This window comes from Cyprinus carpio, chromosome A7 (genome assembly GCF_018340385.1).
Source record: "Cyprinus carpio isolate SPL01 chromosome A7, ASM1834038v1, whole genome shotgun sequence".
Classification (NCBI taxonomy): domain Eukaryota; kingdom Metazoa; phylum Chordata; class Actinopteri; order Cypriniformes; family Cyprinidae; genus Cyprinus; species Cyprinus carpio.
In genome coordinates, this window is record NC_056578.1 from 5378501 (window position 1) to 5394265 (window position 15765).

Below are 15765 nucleotides of genomic sequence, written 5' to 3' on the forward strand. Positions count from 1 at the left end.
CAAAGTCTTTCTGGAGATTAGATCAGTAACATCACTGTTGAAGATTGAGTTGTATGATAATATTAACACATACAAATATATCTGATGACATAATATTTTATTTTAAGTACCAGCTATTTTCACCTATACCTAATATGAACATTTCACACAAAATGCATGAAATATCTGTATGCATGATACAAAATATATGGTCAGTGCTTGAATTCATATTATTTACAGCATTCCATTAAAAGTAGTAATAATTTCTACCAGCACGCAACTGTGTGTTGTCCCCGACATTTTATTCATAATCTATTCAGATACTAGAATGCATAATATTTGGAGGGACTTCAGCCAGTCAGACTTGTTAAATTAACCAGCATTTCCGTCGAAGCTGACACTTCATCCAGACACGTGCTCGATGCAGAGGCTAATTGTCTCTTACTGTTTTGACAAGAAGTAGATTTTTTTTGTTAATGATTAAATATAATAGTTTATATGCTAAAAACATCACAAAACTTTATAATTACAAAACACTACTTTTTTTTTTCAGTTAGCAGACTGGAAGGTGAAGGAAAAGCTCTTCTGAGAGGAACACATTAAGTCCAGCGATCATCATGAGTATCACGTGAGTTGAAAATCCACATGCCTTTTTTTCTACTTGTTTTAAATTTTAGGTAATTACTTGTTAAAATGGTGTGAATATTCTATAGTGATACTGAACTATGAAATGATTTTATAACAATCCAACACATCGCACACTAATCCTGATCTGGTGATTTATCATTACAAAGCAAAAACTAGTCAGAACGGAACTGAATGAGTGTCATTTCCATTGGGCGTATTGTTTTATGGCGCCATCTGATGGACTCAATGGTCTTTGGTCACAAGATAGAAAAATGCTTTGATGAAACTTATTTTCTCACACCTCTAATTATTATGTCATTCATAAAAAAAAAAGAGACTTTAAGTAAATAATTTAATGTGTGTTTGTATATGTTGTGTGTGTGTGTGTGTGTGTGTGTGTGTGTGTGTGTGTGTGTGTGTGTATGTATGTATATTATAATATATATATATATATATTATATATATATATATATATATATATATATATATATATATATATATAGAAAAACAGCACATTTGGTTCATTTCAAAACCAGAGACGTTGCCAGTTTTTTTTGAAAAATAAAGCAAAAGCAAAAATAAAAAATAAAGCAAAAATAAAGCAAACATGTTTGGTCGAGTATGGCATTTAATATTTTCACTACATAAAATATGTAACATCTCGCAATGTTTTAGCAAGCAAAGCAGTCACTTGCATTCAGATTGTTTTAACAGCTGTTTTTTTTTTTTTTTTTTTTTTTGCTAACTAATGAAGCAAACTTAACTGAGGTAAATGCAATGTCACGTGACGGGAATGTTCACTTCACATTTCAAGCGTTTACTTACATCGTTCTGTGGTTAAAACATATATTGAACTATTACAAGAAAGCAGATAGGTTGCAGTAAGTTGTTCTGTACATCTTAACTCACCTTCTGACGTTGAATTAGTATAACAGATGAAAAGATGATGGTGCCGCTTAAACTGAGGATCCTATCCGCCACGCCACCAGTGTTGTCAGATTGGTTCCCGCCCAATTGGGTGGTTTTGAATTTGATTATGCCGGTAAAAAATTGGCTTGGGCAGGGGGACAAAACTTCAAACATATAAATCGTATAGGCTAATTGGCTAACAAACAATCAAGTGTGCATACTGCATCCAAACAGTCATCACAACGTTATTAACACAGGGCACACTGCAGTGCAGAGGTGCTGATGATTTTGACGAGATGTTTTTTTAGCGCGATAACGATCTAATTTTGAATGTATGAACTATAATGAGTGATCATAATGCCTAAATATAAGTTACATGGTAAAGAGTGGGAGGTTTTAACTCTCAAAATGGGAATTACACCTGTTGAGGGAGAGATGACAGGAAGGTTCTAATATCTGCAAATCCGAAATTAGAGCATAGTAAAATTATTAAATCAAAATCTATTTATATCTAATCTATATATCTATGGAATCCTGTTTTTTATCTTTTAAACAGTCCAGACAGGTATATCCTTTGGTATATGGTATATATCCCGATTCGGACGGTATTGTTTCTCATGTGGACTTTCTGTAAAAATAAATTTACATACAGCTCAGTGATAAAACTCATGGATTCGGATGGCGATTATTGTTTTCATTGTTGGATTGTCATACAGTAGGCTATGTATCAATGAATGACGACACAGTTTTTACTGTCATGTGTGCATAAGTGGGGAAGTCGTGGTCTAGTGGTTAGAGAGTTTGACTCCTAACCCTATGGGTTCGAGTCTCGGGCCAGCAATACCACGACTGAGGTGCCCTTGAGCAAGGCACCGAACCCCCAACTGCTCCCTGGGCGCCGCAGCATAAAGGCTGCCCACTGCTGTGTGTGTGAAACTACTGTGTGTGTATGTGTGTGTGTGTGTGTGTGTGTGTGTGTGTGTGTGTGTGTGTGTGTGTGTGTGTGTGTGTGTGTGTGTGTGTGTGTTCACTGCTGTGTGTGCGCACTTTGGATGGGTTAAATGCAGAGCACGAATTCTGAGTATGGGTCACCATACTTGGCTGTATGACATAAAGAAGTGTGAAATTATTACATTGCTCTTTCCTATCACTTACTGTAAATTGAGCACTTTTTGCATTTAAATTCTGACTGTTGACATTGAAAATGATGCATGTTTTTTCGAAGTATCGATAGATTACTTGACTGATGTTTTGACAGTGACTGTTTGCATATTTTAATCATATTTGGTTATTCTCTTTAATGTATTTCCCCCGCGTTGATCCCGAAAAAGTCCCTCCGCTGATTGCGTGCGCACTTTCCCAAACGGATAAGGCTTTTATACTTGTCACGTTCGCCGTTCTTTGAAATGCACTATTCTTTGAAATTACAACCGTCCCTTGCTATGTTAAGTCTTGTGATGAATGAGTTGATGAATCAATAATTTCATTATGTACAAACTTAAAACAATCTTAAACTATTAGCGTTATCTCATGCATCTTTGGTTGCAGACCTTTGCGGAAAATTACAAAAAATGTTGTGCACACTGTCAAGTGAAATTGATTTCGCGTGCACCTCAAAAGCGAAATTGCGGCAACACTGCGATTACTTCATATTTTTCCGCGTGCACCCAGCGAACTTGTGGATCCGTCGAGTATAAATCAGCCTTTAAAGCCCCATTCACACCTCCAGTGAACTTTTTTCGCTCTGTGTGTCGCTAGACTCGTGCTGTGAAGACGCTTGTGGCCGTTTCTACTGCTGTTGCTCAAATGTTATTGGTTAGAAAATCCAATCACAAATATATATTGCGGGTAAAACTAGTTCCTAGCCATATTAGAATGATATCTTAGACTTAAAAGACATAAAAGTGTCATTCTGCTGTTGGAGAGTGTTGTTATATAAACTACAGCAGTGCTCGTGCATTAAATCATTAACATAAATTGCTCACTGCATCATATAAGTACAACTTGAACCATCAGTGTATGATTCAAACTCACTTAGACAGTCAACAGTTTCTTTTCTATGCATCATTTTTTATATCCATGTATGTGGTTACAGTCAAATCATATAAAATAGTGAAATTGCTCAGGAAATCTGTCCTGTCTTTCCTGCACTCGAGATGGTGACGTGTGAGCGCCACTGACAGATTCTTCACTCCTATTGATTGTAGCTCGTGAAATTCGCTGCTTATTTGCATAAAGTTGAAGAATCCTCAACTTTTGTCGCTTGACTCGCATTGCTTGACACGTCTATATTACATCGCCAATGGTCACTGTCGCTTGTGTTGCCGGCCAGCTCTCCATTGAAAATGCATGAGATTATGTCGCTCTGTCGCTGGCGGTGTGAACGGGGCTTAAAGCGGGATTTATACTTTCGCCCAGCTCTGCTTCGACTGACTACGTGTGCACCTTCCCAAAACGGATGAGGCTAAATAAATTATATTTTCTATTTTTATACAAGGGAAAAAAAAATGTACTTCAAAGGCCTTGGACACCAAATTATGATTTAAAATGTTCTAGTGAAGGTCTTTTGGTTGTTTTCCTTCAAAGCGTTACAAGTTGCGTCTAGGTGGTATTGTTCTGTATTGTTGATATTGTTGTAGTTGGGGGTCTGAATTTTTGTTTGACACAGTGCTGGATCGGAGTAGTTTTGAATAAATATAATATGTCAAAAGCTAGTGTAAAATTAATAAATATGTGCAAAGCTTTCGGATTGGTAGACTTGTGGAGGGTTCTGAATCCGGATGGAGAGAATATACATTTTATTCTGCTGCTCATCAGATGTACTCTAGAATTGATTATTATTTGATATCAAAGTCTCTTGTCTCTTTTTCTACCTGCTCTATAGGTTCCATCATTATTTCAGATCATGAGTGGGTATGTATGGAAATGTTTCCACATCAGGAGAGGCAGCGTACTTACAGATGGAGATTCAATACTTCCCTTCTACAGAGATCCATTGAGAAAGGAAATTAATATTTATAAGGAGACAAATGTGGCAAATGCGCCCTCTGAAGGAATTCTTTGGGAAGCATTGAAGGCCGTGTTAAGGGGTTATATTTATTCAGTATGCAGCATATGTTAAAAAAAATGTAATATTAAAGATCTGGCTAATCTGGGAAAAAAAAAAATCAAAACTGAGGGAATTAGAGATGATGAAAAAAACTACACATGAAGGGTTTGAGATATTTAACACAATTGAAATATAAATATAATGTAATACTTTCTAAGAAGGTGAGGTTTGGACTGTTTAGGGTGAGGCAGAAATATTTTGGATCTGGCGATAAAGCGGGCAAGCTTATGGGCGAACTATATTATACACAGAGAAATGTCTGCGCTAATTCCTGCTGTTCAGGTCTTCTGAACGCAGAATTGTTACAAAGCCAATAGATATTAATAAAGTCTTTAGAAAACTTTATTTGGGTTTTATACACACTCTTCATGTGAAGCAGATGTTGGAGAAATAAAGGATTTTTTGAATTAATTGAATTTACCTAAGCTGACTGAAGACCAGAGGCAGGAACTTGATTCCCCTATTACAATGAATGAAATTGTGGAGGAAATCGGGTCCCTTCCTTTTTCTAAGTCTCTGGGGCCAGATGGTTTTGCTGCAGATTGTTTAAGTGTTTATACTGCTGAGGTAGCGCCATTGCTGCTTAAAATGTATAATGAGGCAATGGAGAAAGCAGAGTTGCCGCCCACCCTGTCACAAGCGTTAATTACACTTATACTAAAAAAGGATAAAGACCCTACTGAGTGTAAGAGTTTATCGCCTGATTTCTCTGATTCCTGTAGATGTTAAAATACTATCTTAAATCCTGGCAAACAGGTTAGACAGTGTAATTACTTAGTTAGAACCTTAGTTCATGTGGATCCGGTGGGTTTTATACAGGGGAGATCTGGTGTGGATAATATTAGGAGATTTATTAATATTATATGGGCAATGGCTGATGTAAACTCACCAGTAGCAGCAATTTCACTGGATGCAGAAAAAGCCTTTGACCGCGTAGAATGGGGTTATTTATTTGAAACGTTAAAAACCTTAGGTTTTGGGAGTAGTTTTTTAAAAATGGATAAAGTTATTGTACACATGACCCCAAGCTGCGGTGCAAACTAATGGGCAGATCTCTTCTTATTTTACATTGGCAAGAGGGACACGGCAAGTTTCTCCATTATCCCCTTTGTTATTTTGTTTGGCTTTGGAACCACTTGCAGCGGCTATAAGAGCAAGTACAGATTTTCCGGAGGGTTCTGTGGGGGGAAAAGTTCTCAAATTGATGTTGAATGCAGATGACATACTGTTGTTTGTTTCAGAGCCTCAGAGGTCTGTGCCGTGTCTGTTAGAAGATTATTAATTCATTTTCTAAATTATCAGGTTATAAAGTTAACTGGTCTAAATCGGAATCTCTTCATTTTATTGCCTATTGCCCTGTGTAAATTTTTTTCATCCTGCTCCCTTTCGGTGGCCCAAAAGAAGGTATATGGTACCTTGGGTATTCTTTTCCCTCATTAACTTAAGGATTTAGTCAGAGTGAATTTGGACCCACTGGTGCAAAGAGTTTCAAATGATGTTGGGAGGTGGTCATCTTTAATCTCTCTCTCTTCTGGGTAAGGTGAATGTGTTCAAAATTAACTGTCTTCAAAAATTAACTATTTACTTCAATCAATCCCAGTTGAAATTCCACTGCGATATTTTAAACAATTTGATAATATAACCAAGGCATTTCTTTGGAATGGGAATCATCCCCGGTTAAATATGTGCAAATTGCAACAGCCGGTTGATAGAGGGGGGTTGGGTCTTCCTAAACTTATATTTTATTTTTACGCCTTCAGTTTAAGACATCTGGCTCACTGGTCCCTTCCACCTGAGAGGGCTCCCCCTTGGTTTAACGTTGAGCAAGCCATTCTGCTACCGCTGCCGCCACTACAATGCTTATCCACTAAATTACCTCATACAACAAAGTCTCATCCCATAATATAACATCTCCAGTTTGTGTGGAAGAAAATAGCAAGAATTTTTAAATTGAATCCCTTTTTGAATACAGCTTCATGTATCTGGATGAATCCCAAATTATGCATTGGAAAATCAGCCTTTTTGTGGAAGGAATGGCTAGCAAAGGGTATTTAGAAGTTAGGTGACGTTTATGAGAATAATATTTTGAAATCGTTTAACCAATTAACCCAATCATTTGGACTTAATAAAACACAGTTTTGGAGATATCTACAGCTGAGACACTTGTTAAGTGGGTCTTTTGGTTCTAGTAGTCAAGGTCCACCAGAAGATAATATTTTATCTATAATTCTAGAAGCATGGGGTAGAGGACATGAGGCATCAGTATATTATAGATTGATAATGGAGAAAGTAGGATATAGTTTCCATTCTGCTACTAAAAGAGTCTGGAGCAAGGATTTGAATATCTCAATTAGTGATGAGGACTGGACCAAAATATGCAGAAATTGTAGAGTAATGTCGAGGAATTTGGGGGTACGACTTATACAGTTTAAGATATTGAATCATTTTTATTGGACCCCGAGAAGGTTATTTAGACTTAGTCTGAAGGACTCAGCCAAATGCTGGTGATGTGAGAGGGAGGACGGAGACCTGATACATGCTCTGTGGTCCTGTTCTAAAATACAAGAATTTTGGTCTAAGGTCCATAATTATATTCAAGAGATGTCAGAACGTTGTTTTCCATTTTGTCCAGGTTTACATGTTCTTGGAGACCCATCTTTTTTTAAGCCCGGATGTAGAGACAACTGAATGGATTCAGATAAGTATTACGATTGGGAGACAAACTAAAATGAGAAGTTGGCGGATGCCAGGTTCGCCTTCTTTCCAAGAATGGGTTACGGAATTAGGCAAAGTTTGTGCTTATGAAGGAATGGCATACAGATTACTTGATAAAAATGAGGTCTATAGGATAAAGTGGGGCAGATATCTGACATTTATTGAGGGTATAGAATGATGGTGGGGAGACACAATATTAGAGCTGCTTTAATGGATCTGGTGAATAACTCTTTGACATTGCCATTTTAATTTAATCTTGTATGTGTGTGTGTGTGTGTGTGTGTGTGTATATATATATATATATATATATATATATATATATATATATATATACATATATGTATGTATGTATATTATTATAATTATTTTTTTCTTTTTTTTTTCTTAGAGATGTATTATAGCAATCTTCATGCAATTGTAATGACACTGTTTGCGTGGGTGGGTAATATGGGAGGGGGTCTGAGGATATAATTTTGTTTGGAGAATAATTGTACTGATTTGTTAATCCAAAAGAGAAAATAAAAAGTGTGAATCATAAAAAAAAAGAAAAAAAAAAGTTGCGTCTGATGGAGTTTGAACTTAACATCAAACTGCTTCTGTTTCACACAAATGCCGGCACAGACGTGCATGTTCGGCTAGAGTCGCCGTGAACTCGTGCATCTTCATTCAGGGCGATTCTAGCCAAACTTGCATGTCTGAATACAACTTTATATGAATGATGCAGTGCTAACTGACATATAATTTATCACGGTACAGAAACTATAAAGTATATTTTCTACCTTATTCTGTGCAGAAAATTTAAATAATTGTTTGTAGTATATAAAAGAACAATAAAATTGTCATTAGAAAAAAATTATAGGTCACAAATGATTGATTATTGTCCAGCAGTGTATTTGATTTCTTATACCAAATACAAAGTAAGAGATAAGAACAAAAATTCCTTGTAAAGAACAATGACAAAAAAACAAAAAACAAAGATAATAATAATAATAATAATAATAATAATAATACATACATACATACATATATAAATACATAAAATTATTGTATATGACATTTCTGTCACTTCTGAAATGATGGCTATGCCCCTGGTGTGACAAAATGTTAGCCTATACATAACTACTTTTAAAGCTCCTTTTAAAAATATTGGCTTACATTAATTTCTACAATGGACAAAAGTTGTTGTTTTTTTTCCCTGTAACCTATGGTTCTCTAACCATAAAGGCTGCTGTTTAATTTGCCTCCTTACTAAGTATTTAAAGAATTTAGGGGTAGCATTTAAATAATCCCGTGAATGCTCTTAAAGAATGCAAAATCAAATCGTTAATCGAATCAAATTGAATCGAATCGAATTGTGAATCTAATCAAATTGAATCATTTGAATTTGCAAAAATCGTTATTGAATCGAATCGAAAACCTATGAATCGTGAATCGAATCGAAACGCTGTCTACCCAAAGATGAACAGCCCTAATATTTATAATGCAATGCCTTTATCACTGCTTAGAATACTATGAAATATGTTGCGTGCTTATTCTGTGTAAGAAGCCACATCACGTCACAAATGATTTATTTCAAACACTCGACTGACGTTATGAAGTGAGTTTGGAGTAAAAAAATGTAATTAAATTTGATATTTTCACATGCTTTCAGATGGAGCAGCATTTACTACACAGCGCATTAGTTCACTGAGAAGGTATGCAAAAAAAAAAGCTTTCATTATCGTGAACGATTTCTTTGATTTCATAATCGTGCAATAAAATTGTCTGTGTAGCTTGTCAGTAAACTATGGCTCTGTGTAGTAAATGCTGCTCCATCTGTAAGAACATGATGATGGTTTACTGCTGATTACAGAACCGGCTTTACTAAAAAAATGCGAATGACATTTACATTCAATTAACCCTGCAGCACTATTTTAAGGGAATAAATTAAAACAGTTATCTATATAGCATTATCAGCATATGTTGAAGTAGATTTGTCTCTCATGGTCTCTGAGAGAATTTTTGGCATCATATGCCGAAAACTCTATCATTACTCCATCAGTCCATTTTTACTTTCTGCATATAGTGAATTGACTGAGATTAAGACGTTCACTGGCATAACTCTTGCGAAAGTTTGCATGTTGCTTGTGTGATATCCATTGGCTCACCTTCATGGTTTAAAACAGAAATATTTCCAACACTGCGACTTAACCAATTACCGACGTACCAAACTGAACCGTGACAACAGTGTTTCTTATCGAAACGAACCATGACTTTTGTGAACGTTACACCCCTAATACATACAGTACATAAAAAGAAATCATTCACGATAATGAAAGCTTTTTTTTTTTTGCATGCCTTCTCAATAAATATGTATTGAGTGGGGAAAAACATTTGCCTTTTTCCAAATACAACTCGGTGGAAATCTCATCTTGTAACGGCACCATAATGTGAGGGGCCTTATCTGTTTAAGATATTGTTTCCAGGGGATACATTGTTTATATTAAAAAGTATTAATTAAATGTTTAAACTAACCATAACCTCACTCAAAAGGTCTGTTTTCTGATGGGCATTTAGTCTTAAATTATTGCTACACAAACATTTTGAGAAATATTTGTCTCCATCTGCATTTTACAGAAAGCCAAAGCTTCCACCACGCAGATCAACTCTGATAAACAAAGGTCCTCCACAACAATCCCGTCTACATACAGAAAGGACAAATCTTGATGACAATGGAAATGTCCGAAAATGGACTTATGGAGAAAAAGATGACAGTAAACCAAACAAAATTGTTCTCCTGGTGGGAGAGACCGGCGCTGGTAAGACGACTCTCATCAACAGCATGGTCAACTACTTACTGGGAGTGAAGTTTGAGGAAGAAAAGTGGTATGAAATTACAGAAGAAGCAGCCGGAGATCAATCAGAATCGCAAACCTCTGAAATCACCATGTATGAGGTCTTTTCTATGAAAAGTCCCATATCTCTCACCATCATTGATACTCCAGGCTACGGGGACACTAGAGGACTGGACAAAGATCTGGAAGTTGCTGAGAATTTATCTGCATTGTTCCAAAGAAAAGATGGAGTTTGTGAAGTTGACGCTGTGTGTTTTGTGATTCAAGCATCAAAGAATCGTCTCTCAGACAGACAGCATTACATTATCAGTTCAATTCTGTCTTTGTTTGGAAAAGACGTTGTGAACAACATTGTGTTCCTAATCACACACTCTGATGGTCTGCCACCCCATAATGTCCTTTCTGGCATCAAAAAAGCTAGTATCCCCTGCAGACGAGACAAAAATGACCAACCTGTTTATTTCTTATTCAACAACAGACAGACTGAAGGCCGTCACACTAAAGAACGTCACATTCGTGCTCAAAGAGACGCCTGGGAAGACAGTGTGGAAGGCATGAAGCAATTCTTTCAGTCTCTGAATGAAATGAACAGAAGAAGTTTAAAGTTGACTTCAGATGTCTTGATGGAGCGAATTCAGTTTGAAGCATCCATCTGCAACTTACAGCTGCGAATTCAAGAGAAGGAGCTGAAAAAGTCTGAAAAACTTCAGATTGAGGCAGCAATGAGACAAAACAAGGAAAAGATTGATAAGTGTGAAAACTTCACCATTACAGTAAAAAAGATCATCAAAGAGAAGGTGCCCATCGAGAGCAAGTCATGGAAGAACAGGAAGGCGACAACCTGCACCATCTGTGAGGAAAACTGTCATGAGTTTGACTGCTGGTGGGTTTCTGATCCCAGCAAATGTGAAGTTATGAAAAAAGGCTACTGCACCGTGTGCACAGGGAAGTGTCATCACAGCAAACACCTCAAAGAAAACAAGAAATACGTCATCAGAATTTCAAACGTCATGATGGAGTTTGACTCCATAAAAAAGGAATATGAAAAAGCCCAAGAAGAGTCCAAAATATATTCATCTTTAATGCAACATCTTGACAAAGATTTGAAGGAGATTGAAAACCAAAAGTCAAGTCTTCTGTCCGAAGCTTACCAGGCCATCAAGAATCTGTCTCAGATCGCATTAAAACCAGACTCTGCCTTCACTCTTCAGCATCTGGACTTCTTCATCCCCAGAGTGAGGGAGGCTGGGAAAGAAACCTGGGTGCGAGAGTTGGAGGAAATGAGGAGAAAAGCTGTAGCTGATGAAGCCAATAAAAACGCTCTGAGTTATCTGAAAGCTGGCCTGGCAAATCTTTTCATGAATGGGAAATGATTGAATCCAGTACACTGAACAATGAAAGCAGAAGCCTGCTGCTTACAATGAGAAAAATCAGTGCTGTTGACTGACTGTGCAGGTGTTTCTGCAGAACGTCTATAAACCAGAGGATGTTTTCCAATCCCAGGTTACATCATAGAGATTTAGGCATCTTTTTTTTTTCTTTTTTTTTTTTTTTTTTTTTTATATGAAGGCCACATAAAAATTTATACTTTTCATTAAACATGAAATTGCACCATCAAATTGAAACCTCATGAATTTGAAACCTCATATGTTTTATTAAAATGAGTTTGTTTTTATTGTTGCATACTGAGTTACCTTCTTATGGCAATAAAATAAAAAAGTTAAAAAGTTTTCATTGAACTGGCTCGTTTACTGTCTCAGTGTGCTGTAAAAAGTCATGCTAAATGCAAACGGACATGAACAACTACATATTACAGAGAATATGAAGATGCTTTATAAAGTGATAGAGGAACCTAATGTATGATCCTGTAGTATTTAGGGGTTGAAGCTGAATAATTAGAATTTAAATTACTGTAAACTAATTAAAGGACAGACAGACAGACTCAGTGGCGTAGGCAGAATGGTATTTTTGGTTGGGCCTGGGCAAAAGTGAGTGGGCACTAGTAACTAATGGGTGGAGTCAGACTCAATATTCAGGTAATTTTAATCTTCTTTTCATTGATCCTATTGAAAAATACACTGTAGAACACAGTGGAAGACACACATATTAAAACTACAATGTATCCATGACCAGCAAGAACGTGCCCATTGTCAACTTAATCAGTGCGTGCCCCTCCCCAAATATTATGGAAGTAAAAAAAAAAAAAAAAAACAACAACAAAAAACACATTCTATAGGGGTCAAAATAGAACTTTAATAAAACATAAAAGTAAATAAGTAAATAAATTGTAATTAAATGGTATTATTTACAAATTACAATTGTAGCTTTAAAAAAAAAAAAAAAAAAAAAAAAAAAACATTAAATGAAACATTTTTAAAGATTAAATATTATCAAAATAAACAATAATAAATTTAATAAAAAAATCAGTGGCAGTGGCTATTTGCAATAAGTGTAAGTAGCAATGGATTCTATTTACACTAAGTGAAAATAGCATATTCTTTAGTTTAGAGTCAGTTTAGCCAATCACGACACACGGGCTAGCTTACCAATCAGAGCCCATTGCCTATTTCTGAGGGAGGGGCTTCATAAAAGCGGGAAATGATCAGAGTGTTTCTCAAGTCAAGTCAAGTCAAGTCATCTTTATTTATATAGTGCTTTAAACAAAAAAAGATTGCGTCAAAGCAACTGAACAACATTAATTAGGAAAACAGTGTGTCAAATAATGCAAAATGACAGTTAAAGGCAGTTCATCATTGAATTCCAGTGATGTCATCATGCAGCTCAGTTCAGTTTAAATAGTATCTGTGCAATAATTTGCAATCAAGTCAACGAATATCGCTGTAAATGAAGTGTCCCCAACTAAGCAAGCCAGAGGCGACAGCGGCAAGGAACCAAAACTCCATCAGTGACAGAATGGAGAAAAAAACCTTGGGAGAAACTGGCCAGACGAAACCAGCAGTTCAATTCCAGGCTGCAGCAAAGTCAGACTGTGCAGAAGAATCATCTGTTTCCTGTGGTCTTGTCGGTTCCCGGTGGTCGTCTGAGACAAGGGTCTTTACAGCGGGATCTTTTCTCTGGGGCTCTAGTCCTGGTCTCCGCTGTCTTTCAGGGTGTAGAGGTCCTTTCTAGGTGCTGATCCACCATCTGAGCTTGGATACATACTGGATCATGTGGTGACTGCAGTGACCATCTGATCTGGTATACAGACTGGATCTGGTGGCTACGGTGGACCTCGGAATAAATCGAGAGAAAACAGACTAATATGAGCGTAGATGCCATTCTTCTAACGATGTGGCAAGTACATTGGGTGTTATGGGAAGTGTTTCCCGGTTCTGGTTGACCTAAATTAATGCAGCCTAAAAATCCTTTTTTAACGCGGATTTGGATATCTAGAAGCGTATTAGTATGTTTATGTGTAAGCCAGGTTAAAGAGATGGGTCTTTAATCTAGATTTAAAACTGCCAAGAGTGTGTCCCTGCCTCCCAAACAATGTTAGGTAGGTATTCCAGAGATGTTGGGCGCGAAAATAGGAGAAGGATCTGCCGCGCCGCAGTTGACTTTTGATTATTCTAGGTATTATCAAATTGCCAGAGCTTTTGAGAACGGAGCGGACGTGGAGGACTATAATGTAACAAGAGCTTGTTTAAATACTGAGGTGCTACAATACCATTCAGGGCTTTTATAAGTATTAATAAGCAAGATTTTAAAAAATCTAGCAATGTTTGATAGGGAGTCAGTGCAGTGTTGACAGGACCGGGCTAATATGATCATACTTACCTGGTTCTAGTAAGAACTCTAGCTGCTGCATTTTGGACTAACTGGAGTTTGTTTCCTAAGCGTGCAGAACAACCACCCAATAGAGCATTACAATAGTCTAAACCTTGAGGTCATAAACGCATGGATTAACCTTCTCTTTTCTCAGAGAAGGGACAGAGCGGTTTGTGGAATAAAGGTAAATTATGTGAAATAGTCTTTTTTTTTTTTTTTTTTTTGAAGAATACCTCATGTTAGAACCTGCACCCCATAAACACAAACAAGCCTCGAGAAAAAAAATTAAATAAAAAATACCCAGTGAACCCACCCTTAATCATAAACTATCTACATAATAAATGATTATATATGTCATATACAATTTGGCATTTTAAAAGCTTTAAAATTATGTTAAATTATTTAGATAAAAATGGGACAAATAATTACATAATAATGTAGTCCTAATTAACAGCCGCAGACTGTCAAAAAATACTACGAATAATAAATAATTATAAATAATTTAAAAACAACATTAATGTTATGTTGCAGTTTCATAATTGAGCATGTTTTTTCATGGTTTATTGTTCAGCTATTAAATTAAATTAAATTAAATTCAGTTTATTTGTATAGCGCTTTTTATGATACAAATCGTTGCAAAGCAACTTTACAGAAAATTAAGTCTCTACATATCATTTAGTAATCGCTTATCATTAGTGAAATGTCAGTTGATGTACATATGGCAGAAATGTATGGAAAAATCAATTAAAGACGTAATTAAACAGATGATGAACACTATTAACAGCAATTATCATATAATGCAATCACACACTTGTAGCAGTATTTGGTAGTTCTATATGTTGTTTCAGGGTTGGCATCATCTGAGGTCCTCTGAGGGGTTGGCATCATCTCTTCTCAGGTGTTGGATCCAGACAGATGCTTGTGTAAATCCTAGTTACCAGGGGTTGTCAATACCGTGGAAAAAAAACATAGAAAACCAAATAGAGACATAATTAGCATAGCTGCTGCTCCAACCCAATGAAAATTGATTTGTGTACAACCAAGCTAAAGAATAATAATGTGCATTTGATTAGATATAACAGCAATACAAGATTATATAGATGCCTTATTTGAATGCTTGGCCAAAGAGATGTGTCTTTAATCTAGATTTAAACAGAGAGAGAGTGTGTCTGAAACCCGAACATTATCAGGAAGGCTGAGCCAAAATGCATTTGGCAGGTTTGTGACCTTCGGGAGCGTGATGGATTGTAGAGTGGGAGAAGACTAGGTAGGTACGAAGGAGCTAAACCTTTAAGGGCCATGTAGTTAAGTACAAACCCGATTCCAAAAAAGTTGGACACTGTACAAATTGTGAATAAAAAACAGAATGGAATCTGCTGTGATGTGGAAGTTTCAAATTTCAATATTTTATTCAGAATACAACATAGGTGACATATCAAATGTTTAAACTGAGAAAATGTATCATTTTAAGGGAAAACTAAGTTGATACTTTTTAAATTTCATTGCATCAACACATCTCAAAAAAAGTTGGGACAAAAAGGCCATGTTTACCACTGTGTGGCATCCCCTCTTCTTTTGTATAACAGTCTGCAAACATCTGGGGACTGAGGAGACAAGTTGCTCAAGTTTAGGAATAGGGAATGTTGTCCCTTTCTTGTCTAATACAGGCTTCTAGTTGCTCGACTGTCTTAGGTCTTTGTTGCATCTTCCTCTTTTATGATGCGCCAATTGTTTTCTATGGGGTCAAAGATCTGGACTGCAGGCTGGCCATTTCAGTACCCGTGGGGATCCTTCTTTCTACGCGCTGCCATGAGTTGTAATTGA

General features: G+C 36.4%; 1 protein-coding gene across 2 annotated transcripts; it reads left to right on the plus strand.

Annotated features, from left to right (window-relative positions):
- Positions 1-386: 386 nt before the first annotated feature.
- Positions 387-12399, plus strand: LOC109054313. Of its 2 annotated transcripts, XM_042759377.1 has the most exons (3): positions 387-438; positions 533-607; positions 9956-12398. In XM_042759377.1, exons 2-3 carry the CDS (start codon positions 597-599, stop codon positions 11544-11546), a joined length of 1602 nt encoding a protein of 533 aa, XP_042615311.1. In that variant the 5' UTR covers positions 387-438; positions 533-596; the 3' UTR covers positions 11547-12398. The 2 variants fall into 2 exon arrangements, with proteins under 2 accessions (XP_042615311.1, XP_042615310.1); XM_042759376.1 differs by lacking the exon at positions 387-438 and having other exon boundaries at positions 450-607; positions 9956-12399.
- The last annotated feature ends 3366 nt before the right edge of the window (positions 12400-15765 follow it).